The sequence below is a fragment of the Meles meles genome, chromosome 12 (genome assembly GCF_922984935.1).
Source record: "Meles meles chromosome 12, mMelMel3.1 paternal haplotype, whole genome shotgun sequence".
Taxonomy (NCBI): domain Eukaryota; kingdom Metazoa; phylum Chordata; class Mammalia; order Carnivora; family Mustelidae; genus Meles; species Meles meles.
Genome location: NC_060077.1, coordinates 48,503,000 through 48,518,316, shown reverse-complemented (window position 1 = coordinate 48,518,316; position 15,317 = coordinate 48,503,000). Strand labels below are relative to the sequence as shown.

The 15,317-nt window shown below is 43.7% G+C and overlaps 1 protein-coding gene across 3 annotated transcripts in view; it reads right to left on the bottom strand.

Moving 5' to 3' along the window:
• The window catches only part of LAMA3 (laminin subunit alpha 3), a 268,973-nt gene that overhangs the window by 61,960 nt on the left and 191,696 nt on the right, over window positions 1-15,317 (bottom strand). For 2 of the 3 annotated variants that reach the window (XM_046025313.1, XM_046025314.1), the window contains 3 exons: window positions 12,021-12,134; window positions 7,409-7,518; window positions 4,948-5,028 (listed from right to left, as the gene is read on the bottom strand). In XM_046025313.1, the coding sequence (XP_045881269.1) occupies window positions 4,948-5,028; window positions 7,409-7,518; window positions 12,021-12,134 (305 nt within the window). Of the gene's footprint in view, window positions 1-4,947; window positions 5,029-7,408; window positions 7,519-12,020; window positions 12,135-14,883; window positions 15,243-15,317 lie in introns of those variants that run through there. The other variant, XM_046025315.1, reaches the window with a different exon arrangement.

The following is a 15,317-nucleotide window of genomic DNA, read 5'->3' as shown; positions in this document are numbered from 1 at the left end:
TGCAAAAGGAATAAGTGAATTATTGCACTAACAATACCTGTTTGGATGGATGAATATGAGATAAAAAAGTAGTGAAGAATCTAATACAATGCCTGCACAAAATAGACACCCAATAAAAAGTAGCTACCATTTTAAGACATGATGACCTATTCCTGTAAATATGCATCTATGTATAATTGGTATCGTTTGGAATGATTACATTTCAGAAAGCAGACAGGAAGCAGAAAACCCATGCACTCCCTAATTATCAAGAAAGTAGCTATGCAGAGGTGGCTTATCTAAGTCCACTAAGCATAAGTCATAAGCTTTGCTTGATGTGACTGGCCTCATATTCTACTTCATAAACCATACTATGCAAAAGATCTGTGTTTTTTAAAGATTTTATTTATTTGAGAAAGAGGGAGTGAGAGCAAGAAGATGGCCTGAGGGTGGGGGTAGAGGCAGAGGGAGAGGAAGAAGAGGACTTGCCTCACAGAGCAGAGAGCCTGACCCGTGGCTCAGTCCCAGGACCCTGGGATCATGACCTGAGCAGAAGGCAGATGCTTAACTGACTGAGCCACCCAGGTGCCCAAAGATCTATGTTCTAAATACATTATTTTTAGATGGCTCACCTAGATCTAAATTTTCCATGTAAAAGATACATCATTACAAAATACTTCATGTTAAAGGCACATAAATATTCAGGAAGTTGGACTCCACTTCTTCCTTACTCTGGTAAAAAGCGTTAATTAGCCATTACAGAAATAACTGGTTCCCTTATTCTCATTTTAAGGTAGTGTCCAAACACAATGGATTGAAGTAAAACATCCTGATTTCATAGATGGCATTGGGACAACAAATAAAGAGCAGAGAACATATTTGTCATCTGTGGCTCAGAGCAGCCAAGGGAGAAGCCTCCCTCAGAGCGCGGTACAAGCTGGGAAGCCTTTCCTACCCCAGTACTCACATTGGCTGCCCCCTGCCCAGCGGCTCCTGCTTATATTTTCCTTTTACCCTATCTTGTCCTTGTAGCCATCACTGTGTCGCTGACGACTGGAGCCGGAATGATGCCTGGCCCAGAGGGGCTCCTCAATAAATGTTTAACAAATGAAAAAATTTGACATTAATATGGCATTTACCTGTGGAAAAGTTTTTTTTTTTTTAAATTCAGAAACCCTCGTTTGCTTTCCTGAGACAGCAAATGTTAACAAACACAATCTGTGAGAACTGTTAATTAAGAATTTCTCTTTTCAGATCTGCTGCCTGCCAAATGGATGCCTCAGACAGTCTGTTGCTGTTTTCCGCTTCATTGTTTGTGAAGAACCGTGAGGAGGATTACACTAGGATGCCTCTCCCAGGTGGGAGTCTCACAGCTTTTCAACCACAGAGCCTGAAGAAACTTCCTATTTCCCATCCCACCATCCTTCCTGCCTCAGCATAGCAGCCCCTTCTGTCCCTCACCCGGGAGGCTGAGGCAGGTTGGAGGCCCCTCCCACAGTGGCGGGACCCAGCCCCGTTGTGTTCTCAGTCACTGTTCCAGCAGCTGGTTTGTATATCTGCCCACCACTAGACAGTAACACCCTGAGGGTACGGCTTCTTCTCCAGCTGCTAACGTGTCCCTAGGGCTTAGCCCAGTGCCAGGCATGTACTAGGATCTCCATACATTTTTCATTGAAAGAAAGAATGAAAAATAGATGTGAGGCAATTGTGGGCAATGTTCCCCCTTGGAAATGGAAAATAGAAGAAACTTGAAATTGCTTCTTTTTACCACAGGACAGTGTCCAGCCCCTTAGCTGATGCTCAAGGACTCCATACTAAGTCTTGTACCTTCCTCCCATGGCAAATATCCTCAAGGCCCTTGGGTTTTCTTGCATTATTTCCTTGACTTGAGCCACTTTCCAGGCCCCCAGACTCTTGTCCTCCCTTAGACCTACCCAGGTCCCACCCTGTCCATCAAAGATCTCAGATAACACCAGTGTAGAGTGGCCCTGCCTTCCTCCTATGAAATCCCCCTGAATACATTTTCTGGTTATTGAAATTAGGTAAAACTCTTTCTAAAGTGTATCCAGGAAAATAAGGTGCCAGAATGGCTAAGGAAAACATTTTAAATAACAGTTATGTGAGAAGCCTTGCTCAACCAAATATCAAAAGGCATTTTATACTTTCGGAAATGACACAGAAATGATAACAGCACAAAGACCAAATAAAATGTACAGAATGAGTCTAAGTTTACGTAGAAATTTTGTAAATGCACATTGACCTTTAGTGAATTCAACTACAAATACTTGACAAAAGCGAGAGAGGTATGGGAGAGAATAGGAGTGTGATAGCATGAGAGGAAGAGAAGGAAAAGCTACGCCCATTCACTCCGTGAGCGCAAATCCCACAGTGAGTATGGCACGAGGGATGGGAATCTGCCAGGCCCCTTACTGGCCTACTTTCCTTGTGCCTCCCCTAGTGTGAACATCTCACCCTACTGAGTGTGGCTCTGGGATGCAGCTAATTACTATGTGTGTTTCCTGCAGCATGGGCCCCGGGTCACAGAGATGGGATCCTGGGGTAGTCAGAGTTACTTGGACCCTTGTAGCTGCACGTTTGACCCTAACTCTCTACCTGACATGTGAGACGCCATGACACCACCAAAAGTCTAGCTTCCAAATTCTCACCAACAGGAAGAAATAAAACTATAAAAGTAGGGGTTCCTGGGTGGCTCAGTGGGTTAGAGCCTCTCATGATCTCAGGGTCCTGGGATGGAGCCCCATATCAGGTTCTCTGATTAGCACGGAGCCTGCTCCCCACCCCCCACCTCTCTCTGCCTGCCTTTCTGCCTACTTGTGATCTCTGTCTGTCAAATAAATAAATAAAATCTTTAAAAAAAAAAAGTAGTCAAAGAAGGCATAAACATTTTTATAACCTCCCTAAGCATGACCCCAGTGGCTGACCACCAGAAGAATACAAGAATAGATACATATAATAAAACACAAAGCCAAAATAACCATACAAACAAAAACAAACTAAGAAGAATATCTGCAACATGTAGTACAAAAGGTTCATTTCTTTCCAAAGAATTTGTACAAACCAATTAAAAAAAAAAAGAACATTCCACTAGAAAAAAAAAAAAAAGAGTAAAAGACCCAAAAAGCAATCCAAAAAACAAAATCTACAAGTGGTTAGTAAGCACATGAAAAAAATCCAATCTAATTATTAAACAAAGAAATTCAAATTAAAATGATATACACTTGGCCCCAAAAAACTGGCAAATATTTTAAAATTTGATCATTTCTGGTATCAAAGACTAGGGCACTTGCTCTTTTTTTGCTCCTGATAGAAATAAAAACAAGGATGACTTTTCTGGAGGGCAATTGGGCAAAATGTGCCAAAAGCCTGAAAAATACACCTATCCTTCCATCCAAAGGACCCACTTCTATTAATTATACCTTGAGGATTTATGTGCACAAATTATTTGAATAATTAGCTGCAAGGATTTATTTACTTTTAGCACCACTTTGAATGGAAAACAGTAGAACTATCTCAGGCAGCAGATTCCAGAACTTCTTGGTTCTGACACAATGTTATCAGTGAGTACTTATTGATATGGAAAGATAGTTCTAACCTTCCACTAGAGGAGAAAGCAAGTAGAAACAGAGTGAAACAACAATTGACTCTTGTTTTCAAGAAAACATCTGTGCACACAGATTGATTAGTAGGAACATACAAGTTTTAACTGGGGTTTTCTCTAAATAAGACGATTATAAGTAGGATTATATGAGCCTGCACGAGTATGTTGAGTTATAGAGACGTGTAGTGGGTCTCGTTGGTTCTTTGCTCATCTGTATTACATCATTTTTATAGGTATGTATTGATTTTATGATAACGTTATTTTAAATTTAAAAATATGTTGTCCATATGATTCAAATGCTGTACTGTTACTTTTTCAAATATGTATGTGCTATCCTCCCAGGAAGACTGTGAATACCTTTTATAACCCTTATAAGACTTGGCAGTGCCCTGTGTATTGTAGCTAATCATGAAAATTTGCTTCCGAATAACTAAAGCTTGGCTCTACAGCCCTTCTTAATTAAGTTCATAGTTTCCATTTTGCAACATTTTTTCTTTTGTTTCATTACTGAACACCTATTACATGAACAGTCCCACCATAGGCAGTAGTGATTCAGAAATGAATGACACAGACTGTCCAGCAGGTGTTCATAATGGGTGGGGATAGTGAGGGGATAATGGGTAGGGATAGGGGTGTGAGTGTGGAGGAATATTTAGGGCTGTGGATATGTGTGTGTGCATATGGGAGTATGTCGAGTTGTATGTGTGTGTCCATGCAAGTAGGGATGTATGTGGGGTGGGGTACATAGGGATGGATCTGTAGGGTGAGGAGTATGAAAGGATGAGTTTATAGGGAACTAGGGCTAGGGAGGGTTATGTGTACCAGGAAGGGATATATAAGGACACGTGTGTGGTAGGTGGGGATATGTAGGAATGTGTATAGTGCGGTAGGAGTATGTAAGGAAGAATTTATATGGAGATAGGAGTAGTAAGGACAGGTAGGGGATATAAGTCTGTAGGGCTGTGGAGGGGGAGGGGCAGGTAGCAATACATAGGGGGAGGGGCACCAGTGAGTGTGCAGGGGGATAGGCGTATGTAGGAGTATGTGTTGGGGGTCCATAGGGCTGTGATATGTTGGATCTCATTCTCAAATTTCTGAAACATGTGAAAAACAAGAAACAGAAGGAGGTTAATGATTTATTAAATGAGCAGTCCTGTATTTTTCCCTAGGGACCTTTTTCCAGCCTCGGTGAAACCAACAGCCCCACCTAGCTCTGAGCCACAACCCAGCACAGTCCCACCCACAGCCAGTGCCTGCTGCAGCCTGACTGCAGAGCCCACCCTCCCTGCAGGCTGGGGGAGGGGGTTGGGGGAGGGGCAGAGCAGGAGTGGGGGAGGGGCAGCACCCACCTTTCACACTGTGTGCCTGTGTATCCGGGTTTGCAGAAGCATCTTATGTTTCCCCCATTCACAACACAGCCAGTGGCAAAGCTTAAAGGAAGACAGAAAAAAGCCTCAGTAAAAATATAAATCGATAGTCCTTGTGCTCATTATTTTTTTTTTTTTTTGCCACAACGCACTGACTTGCATTAAATGGAAAAAGACACCAAGACTCTGGTTGCTTTTTATATGAAGAAAAATGTGTCCATTAAGACGTGTATAGATAATGATGGACTATTTCAGCTCACACTGGGCATATCTTGGTAAGTAAGGACTGAAGGCATATATTTGGTTTTATTTTTGGCTTAGAGAAATGCATTCCTTCACTTGAGACAGAGCAAAGTAACTCACTTTGAAAGAGATGATTACAACAGCATTTTTCCAGGAATAACAAAGAAGGAATAAAACAAGTCTAGGCAGAAAAAAAGAACAGAGAGTTCTGATTCTTCAAAAAATTTTCCTCCGTGTTTATTCTAGTTCTTTCATATTGGGCACATAATCTCCCAGGAGGAAAAGGCACCAGGCCAGAGGGACCAAGGTACAGAGCAATCTTGCCCATCTAGATAGTTCTGTGGGCACAATCATCGGTGATCTTTACATTTCTGAAATCAAGCTGTGGCATTCTGATTCTGCTTTTTGTCCTAAACTCGTGCATATTTGAGAAGCTTTTTTTTTTTTTTTAATTAAGTGAGCAGATCATGAAAAAACTCTGTTGCCTTGAGGGATGTCTATGAACATTACACCCTCGTAAATCTGAGGGAAAGTAACTCCATTTATCACGTGCTGATAAGAGAATTCTTATCTAGGAAGCTTCTCTCGGCCTAATAGATGGATAGAGTTATGCTTCTAGAGGGACAGGTAGAAATTTGTCAACAGCATGAATATCACTGGAGGGAGAATTAGATAAAAACAGTGTTTCATTGATAAATCTGAGGAACCATGCATTACTTCAACTGCATGAAAGTCAGAAGCTGGCCTTCGTGATAACAATGTGCTTTGCAACCAAAGATGAAAAGTTTTCCCCAAGTACCCGGTGAACATCTACTCCCTCTGGCTTCTGTTCCAACAAGTCTACGCAAGTATCAAGTGATAAATCCCTTTGCAAATCAAGCCGCAGAACTGGACCGGTTTAAGGAGTATCAAATACCCAGAGAACAAAACAGGATGCCCGGTTCCAACATACATCTTCAGGAAAGCCACAGCTGGGCAGAGACTTCTGCTAATGTGGCCAATTTCTCGGATACTGGTCTGATATTAATCAGCCTAGTGGTCTGCACTTGTTCCTGAGTGGGTGCGTTGCCTACACTCTTAGCGGCATCTTCCTGCTTTTCCAATCAACTCTTGCTTTGTTGCTGTGCTCTATTTTGCTTGGACCCACCACAAATGTGTCATAGTGGGCAAGAACAGGACCAGGTACCAAGAAGCCCAAATAGAATATGAGTTACCATGGAATACAAGTGGCAGCTTGCCACCTACGTAATGGATCTGCCGTGCTGGAGTCTGAATGACAGGTCACATCCCTCCATGGGTCAGGACTGTCTTGTGGCTTCCAACACACTGAGGATAAATCCAGTGCCTTACTAGATCCTGCAAGGTCCTGTGGGGTCTGAACCCTGGGGGCCCCGCCCAACTCGCCTCCTGGCTTTTTCTCTTGCAATGCGCTCCAGCTGCCTCCTTCTCCCCGAACACATCACCACAGAGGCTGTCTAGTCTTTTCCTTGCCTCAGACCTTCATTGCTGAGACACTACCCAACTTATTCCATTTCATCGTTCCCTGCTCCTTGCCCAGAAAACCCTCCTACTCCTCTGTAAAGAGTCTGCTCACTCACTACCGATCCCATAACCCTGTTATCAACCGCATAGCCCATCTCAGTCTGAAATGAAGCTTATTTATTTGTGCATTTATTTCTTGAGTGTGCCAACCGCCCCTGCCCACATTCTCCAGGTGAAGCCTCATGAGACAGGAGACTTTGCCAGTCTGCTTTACTGTAGTCGCCCCAGCACCTAGAGAACACCGGCTCCTAGCCACGTATTGGGCGCTCAGTAAATAATGTTCAGCCATTAAACAAAGAGTGAAAGGAAAGAGGAAAAGGAAAAACGCCCAAGTGTATACTTGGAAAACTGTTTTGTTTGTTTTGCTTTTGTTTTGCACTTTTGTGTGTTCTTTTTAAAATGTAACTGCTCTACTGAGCCATAATTCACATACCATACCACTCACCCATTTCGAGTATACAACCCCGTGGTGTTTAGCAGATTCACAGAGTCGTACAAACTATCCCGCATGATCGCTTTTAAAATATCTCCATCATCCCAAAAAGAAATCCCACCCCCTTAGCCGTCACTTCCCGTGTCCCCCAACTCCCTACCCCGTTTCAGGCAACCACCAAACCACTTCCTGTCTCTACAGGTTATTTTTAAGCTCTCCCAGTACCTGTTTGAGTGAGGACAGGGGCAGACTCTACAGGATCCCTGGAGGGCGTTCCCATAGTGACCCTCCTTGCAGCGCTCACAGTGTTCTCCCGCGGTGTTGTGCTGGCAGTTCTTGGGACAGAGGAACACGCAATTAACAGCAACCGATTACACTGATTATTATTAAGATCACTACCACTTTCATTCCTCACACAGTTATAACTCAGGTCCTCTGATTGTACGGTGATATCAGTCCACGAAGGGTATATTTTTCCCGTCAATCCAATTATTGTTGGTGCTAAATTAAAAAAAAAAATGTAAGTATCCTTCCATCCACTCTGGGGCTTGCATTTGGAAGATGAAATGGAGGAAGAACAGCTGGATCCAGACTCACTCTAATGTTTCATAGTTGTACTGTCTTGGGCAAGAAACTTCACCTCTGAGCCTCTTTTTTTTTTTTTACAAATCAGTTTTATTGAATGAATGATTTATACACATTCTAGTTCTCTTAAGATATATCATTGAAATAATACCCACTTTCCAAGGTTGCTGGGAGGATTGTAAAAAGAGCCTCAGCAAAATGTCAACCCCCAACCTCTTCCTCTAAGAACAGCTTCTATGAAAATTAACTTGATATTGCTTGGTAAATCAGTAATGACCATATACTAAAGAGGAATATAGTCGTAATAGGTTTAACATGTGGAATTTGTTAAAACAAAAAAGCTGTCCTGTATCAGAAGAAAGCCCTCAGTTTAATTCCAGCGTCTCAAATAAGCAAGATAAGTTTATCTACATTGTGTGTTTACATAAATCCAATTATTTTCATGTCAAAGTCAATGTTTACGGAAAGCTGTCCTTCAGTAAAGTACTGAGGTGAGACAACTTTCCAACTAAGCAGTCCAATGAGACAAATCCTAGAGAACTGTATCATAGTTGTTTATTTTGTGGAATTTTTAGCCCCCTATGACATTTCTTGGTTTTATTCCAGTAACAAATATCTGAGTGAACAAAACTATCCAGGAAAACTCCCCTTATTGTGGGCATTTGATAATTCAGAGCTACTCTGAATTACACAGAGATACTCTGTGTTAATTATATGGCCTGGAGTAAGGATAATATTTTAAAAATTCCTCACAAATCTTACCTCTGTATGCAGAGATGGGGCTTGGTAGGAAACTTTAATGGATGTGAGTTTTCAGGAATATCTGAAGCTGGGTTGTGAGAAACAACCCACATGTATATCCTAAGTGGGCATGGTCCTGCTCAGAATGTGAGATATAATGTCCCTTCCTCCTCAAGTGATCTGTTTCTTCAGCTTAAACAGATCCATCCTTCACAAACCTTTGAATAACGGCCAATTACACAAGCCACTAAGATGTTAAGACATCTTCTCCTATTTTTTCCAGATATGAAATTGCACTAGACACACAAAGGAGGCTGCTCACATGTTAACATGGGATCATCTCCAGAAAACTCATCCCGGCCCTGAATCCTTCCCTCTTCCCCCACATGTGCCCACCGTGGAGGCTTCTCCCGCAGGCCTGGAGGCTGGGAACAAATCCACGCTGTGGGTTATCGGGTCCACAGACTGGTCTCTCCTTCACTTTTCCCTTGTCCACGTCCTGCCTCCCTCACAAAACAGTCATTCTATTGAACTAATCATTTACCTCTTCCCCTTAGTTTCCTTCCTTTTTAAACTCGAAATGGCGATCTTAAAGAAGAATAGAGCTGCTGAAGAGATACATGTTAATCCTGTATCCTGATCTGATCTGAAAACATTGGGAAGCGAGGAAGTAGAGAAACAAGAATTGCAACCACGCCATCTGTGTCCTACTGAAAACGCCCCAAACTCTGGTCCTCCTAGGGAGTGGGGAGAAGATCATAGGGGTGAGAACCTGTGTTGCTTGATAAGGTCCCGTAAGAATGGCTGAGATAGCCCCACCCTCAGCCGAGAGCATCTACCCTGGAAGGTGTCCTTCTCAGTCCTGCAAACTGGAGACATCTGTCTATCAAGTTTGCTTGAGGTTCACTGCAAATAAATGAACGAATGAATGGATGAATGAATGAATGAGTCTACATCTACTCCCATAGCATGTGCTCTCCTAGCTCCATCTAACACCAAACATCCATTGGGCATTTACTCTGTGTCCACCCATGCTAAGTACTAGGGTTGCAAAGACGGATCGGCACCCTGACCAGGGAGCAGACAGAACCCTGTGAGTGGACATGTTCAATATAATGTGGAAAATACGATGATCACCGTGTGCCGGCATCTCACAAGAGCAAGAGGGACCTCCAGGAAGAGCTTCTGGAGGTGATGATGCCTCCTGCGTGGAGGAGAAAGGGAGAGGAGTTGACTGGGTAGAGAATTGAAGGGAGGGCCCACCGGGCATGGGGAACAGTGGACACAGCAGCTCAGTCTTGCAGGAGCCTGGCAGGGTATACAGGCAACATGAAGCCACTGGTATTCTGAAGGGTGAAGGGCAAAGTGGGGCGGACGTAGCTGGACACAGCACACCCCTTGGATGTGGAAGTCTGGCCAGGAGCCTTGTGTCGGCTGTGAGCTTCAGATAAGTCATGCTCAAGCGGCAGGAAGTAAAAAATGAAAGAAAACCAAAGGCAGAGGAAGGAAAGAACATGGGAACAGCGAAGTAGATGAGGTGTGATGGAGACAGTGAAAGGTGAGGGGAGTTGGGGAGAGGTAGAAACACGGGGAGAAAGCTGGCAAGGAGAAGAGGGAGAGGCAGGGCCTCGGCAAAGAGAAAAGGCCTGTCCCTGTAGGTCCTTTGGGCTGACGGTGCCCACGCAACACATGGCCTGCTGCTCCTGGACACATGCGGCTTTATCAGCAAGGACTCCAGCGACTTTCTCTCCAGACTTCAAAGTTTATTCTTGAAATCACATGGAGATTTGTGTGTGTATGTGTGAAGGCCCCAGATTTCAGAAACTGAATTTGGATTCTGAGTGGTGAAGGCCAGTCTGCAGAGGAACCAGCCTATTTGACGGTGACAAGTACTTGATCTCGTCATTACTGCTCTTTGAGAAGGAGGGCTGCATCCTTGGCTCCCGTGCAATGCGCATCCCCCACCCCCCAGAGCAGTGGCAGCCTCAGTGCCTGCCACTGAGCAGTAAAGTGAGTGCAGGCAGGGGCTCTGGGCCTGTGGTGGTGGTGGGGGGGGTACATTCCGCACCGGACAGCAGGCCTGGGGAGAGTGGGGATTATGTTGTATGGTTTTAACCACAGCATTTAGCTCAGTACCTCCCACAATAGCAAATGCTCAGTAAAGGTTTCCTGAATGAATTCTTTCTAGAGACCATATGGCCATTAGGGACAAGTGAAGACAGAGCTACAAAGAAAGGAAATGGGAAAGAAAATCTTCCTGTTTGATTAAAACAGAGGAATTATGACTCACCAGTGATCCTTTCACTGGGTGAATGGACTACACAGAATGCCTGCTTTGTTCTTTGGCAGCTTTTATAAAGTGGACTCGACATCTAGCGACAGTTCGGTAACAAGATAAATATTTATTTTAAATTAAAGCACCTACCTGTGTTACACACAGCATACAGTATGAAGTATAAACTATCATAAAAGAATACTTAGGAGCTGAAAAATCATCTTTCCCAATGTCTTTTATTCCTTCTGCATTTACAAAGTTAAAGTCCTATGGAATATCCTATCAGGCTCTTTACAACAACGTCCTGTCCTGGCCTGTCCCATCTTGCAAAAGAAACAGTTCCCTGGGACATGCTGAACTTGGCTTAATACAGTCTAGGAGCTCAAAGAGTTGAAACACACTCTCGATGCATTACACAATGCAAAGGAAATCTGTGCCAGAAGAATATATTTCCAAAGAGCACCCCATAAGTAGGGGCTTGTGTGTCTGGGGGTATTGATTCTCTCTCCTTTCTCTGTCACTGTCCATTCTCCTTCAAGGTTGGGAGGCCCTGGCTCCCAGGGATGAAAGAGAGGAAGGCAGAATAAACAATGTCTAAAAGGATACAAAAGAAAAATTTCCTGAGAATCTCATTTTGAATAGGAAATATTTTTTTAAAAAATATTCTCAAAGAAGATTGTTTTCCAGGGGATAAGCCATTGACAGCAAGGACTCCCTTCACCTGTCTTCCTATATAAGCCCGCTTTGTCTTGGTGCCCATGGGAGATTGGTGTTTGAGTGACTTTGAATGCCCCTTAAGCCTTTCTTAGCATCTTCTCCCCCATCATATACTTGGGTCTACGGCTCTTTTGACGGCTCCTGCTACTTCCTGTCACTCCCACCAAATGGGGGCCCAAAGTGGTGGCTCTGCTTTGCTATCTTCCAGCAGGAATTAAGTCCCAGGACGCAGCCACTAACAACACTCAATGAAGCAGAGACTGAGAGGCTAATGTGTAATTTCCCTGTTCACAGAAGGACTTCTCTGACTCTCCAACGGCACGTGTGAAAATGAAGGAAACAGTAGAGTATGAACTATTTCAGCCTGATCACACTGGAGCCTCCTACGTTTACAGAGCAACCTCTGTTTAGTGGCAAATGGGACATTTGATGTCTCAGGGCCCAGGGGAGTGGTGGGGGGGGGGGGGACAGAGAGACACAGGTTGCCTGCGAGTAGCTCTAGACTATCAGTTTACTCACGATACATATTCCTGAGCCATCCTGACATCGACTGGAATGTCCGTTGCAATTGCAGGGAACACATCGTCTGGTATACGGGCCTTCGTTATCCCGATAGTATCCGGGGCTACAACCCTGTTTTTCAAACAAGGCATTTAGTCAATATAAAGAAAGAATTATTATCCAAAGCATGTGACAATTTTGACTGTCAAGTGTTTGCTCATTCAGTCTTTTGTCCCTTAGCTGGTGTGTAGATTTCCACTTTGAAACACTGGCCGGTCCACTGGCTCTCTACATCAGGTGCTACCTTGTTTCCACACCACGGCAGGAGTGTGTGCTTGTGCCAGAGCGGGAGACGTGTAGGGGGATGTCAGAGAAAGGGGAGGACTGTGGAAATGGCTTCCTCTCCTTCAACTGATTTAGGGAGAATGGAGGGGAGGAAGGGTGGAGGGGTAAAGAGGGTTGGGATCTCAGTCTTTAGCAGGAGGGTCTCTAAGAAAATCCCTTCAAGTTCTCTTTTGGTAGGCATTCGCCCTCCAAGGGTGGGTTTGGACTGGAGGGGGAGGCAGTGTGGGAAGAAGGGGAACTAATGAGTCTTCATTTGGATCAATGTGATAATGGCAGAACAGGACTCACGTCACTGCCATGCACTGGTCTAGGGACAACCGGGAACCCTGGGGAGAAGAACACGCTTGCGTTCTCTACAGAACCCTGCAGGGGTATTCAGTTCTGATAGGACACATGAAGACCCGCTGGAGGGAATCCTGTTGGGCTGGTCGTCTTCTCTAGTTCAATACTCCTTTGATTATTTCTATCTCTACGCAATGTCTCTTTCCAGGACGAGTTAATATTTTTCATATGGACGAAAGGAATTACATTTTTTTTTGATGAACTGATATTAAAAAAAAAATTCTAGGGGCGCCTGGGTGGTTCAGTGGGTTAAAGCCTCTGCCTTCGGCTCAGGTCATGACCCCAGGGTCCTGGGATCGAGCCCTGCATCGGGCTCTCTGCTTCAGTGGGGAGCCTGCTTCCTCCTCTCTCTCTGCCTGCCTCTCTGCCTACTGGTGATCTCTGTCTGTCAAATAAATAAATAAAATCTTTAAAAAAAAATTCTAGTTATGAATGCCCCCAATAGAAAAAGAAACAACACTTTCAACACCAGCCATTAAAAATTATTTAGATTTCTGTCTTTAAAGAGAATCACAGACATTTTGCTTATTTTGGCAGATTGAATCAGTACAGTGATTAAAACCAAATGCTGCCCCCAGTTTCTTTAATGACTTCCTCATATGCCCTATCTAAAATATCCAGAAAAATAATATTTCAAGATAAAACATCTTTTATCTAATCCTCTTTAAACAGCACTAAGTCTGTAAGACTCTGAAGCTACACTCAAGGGAAATTTTGAATGAACTGTCCATTCTCATTTATTAAAGTTTCTACCTGGTCAGGTGGGAAAGAGGAAGCAGCTAACCTGATAGGGCTGGAGAAAAAAGCCTCATGTACTCCCTAGAGTGGAGTATCTCAGTGTCTGATTGGAGCCTCTCCCCAAATTACCAATTACTACACATTGTACACAGTAAGATTATAATTCCCAATATATTTTTCCCTTCAGCTATTAGAAACCATGTTTAGGCAAAAGAAGCTATTGCAAAAAATGAGATTGCTTTATGTGTTATATGAATAGGCTTGTCTACAGGAGAATCGAAGTATGAAAGGAATGTTCTTTAATTGAAAACACAACTGAGAGATATGTTCGAACAAAAGTCAGCCACTGGTGGTGTGATCATATCTACAAGCAAATATTCTCTGCTACTAAGTACCTCTTAATTACCACCATATATCGTGTTACATGTTTATGAGACAATCATATTTCGTAAAGAACAAATTATCCAAATAAATAAATAAATATATATATATGGTTCATTTATGACAACCTGCCTGAGTACAAAGCCTTAATTAAACATGCTTTGGAGGGAAGATAGTCCATCCTGATTAAAACTAAACCCACCCACCCTAATTTGCTTTGGATTAGAAACAGAAAAAGTCCCCTGAGAGAGTTTTGTACCTATCACGTGACTCTTAGGGAGAACATTTGTCAGTTACTGAAATATAATCATTTTCTCACCTCTGTAAAGCTCACAGATTGTACTGAAGACTTACCCTACGTGAAAATGAATGTATCCTAATATACTATTTCAGTCAAATGGTTTAGCAACTATTTTTTTAAGCGACAATTTTTCAGGATAACTTTTCCAATAAACTTTTCCAGGACAAATGAGAAAATTATGTCCCTATCAGGTTTTCAGGGTTATTTCAGTAGACATAGGATTTATGTCTCTGAGTAGACATGTAAATATCCAGAAAGTTGAGAGAGAGAGAGAGAGAGAGAGAGAGAGTGCACAGAATTTATGAGTGTTTAATGCCTGGCAAATTGAAGCATGTCTTACTAGGTATTATACAAACTTGATCTCATCACTTTTCTTAAACACGGATTTCACTGATTCTTGTGGTTTACTTTTTAGGTAAATTTTCTTCCAAGAAAAATCTGGAGGTCTACAGGCTTTGGACTTCTTTATCTTAGGGGTTGGGTTACTCTCAAAAGGGCACAAAGTTTCATAGGGTACTAACGTCCCACAAATGTTCAAACTCTGAGCTGCCTGGGCATTTCCAGGTGGGCTGTTGTTTATAAGGTTTGTGGTTAACAGCCCAGGAGAGCAATCTGTCAGGCACCCTAATAAACACTGTCAGTCAATGGGACAGGGAGGCTCTGGGCCCCTTCCCCCAGCCCACCCAGAACTCATTCATCCCCTTCACTTCAAATGTCACAAAGCTAAGAACCCTTCCCCATCCCAAACCAGAATGTAAAAGGGGATGATGTTACCTGGCTGGGCTTAAAGTCCGCATGACTTGCTTGCAGATGACTTTGACCTGGAGGCTGAAGAAACGCTAGCCTCTGTTGCTGCGAATTATATCCCAGACACTGCCCCAGGGCTGCCCCCAAGATCCATAGCCACCCGGCGTTCCTGGCTGACCACCTCACTGCTGGGGGCATCCTGGTCCCTGGGCGTCCTGCTGGCGGCATGCAAGCTTGCCTCTTCCTCTTATACCTGCGCTTCCTGCTCAGTGCCCAGGCCCGCCTGACTCAGGTGAGGCAGGCTGTCTGCGGCAGGAGGCCCCACCTGTAAACTTCACCCATGAGTCAGCCTGTGAGAGAGCACACATAACAGTCCCACAGGGAAGCATGCCGCTCTGTAATTCCTGCGAGGTGGGGCACGCACCACCTTCTACCCACCTCACCCCGCAGACGGCACTGGC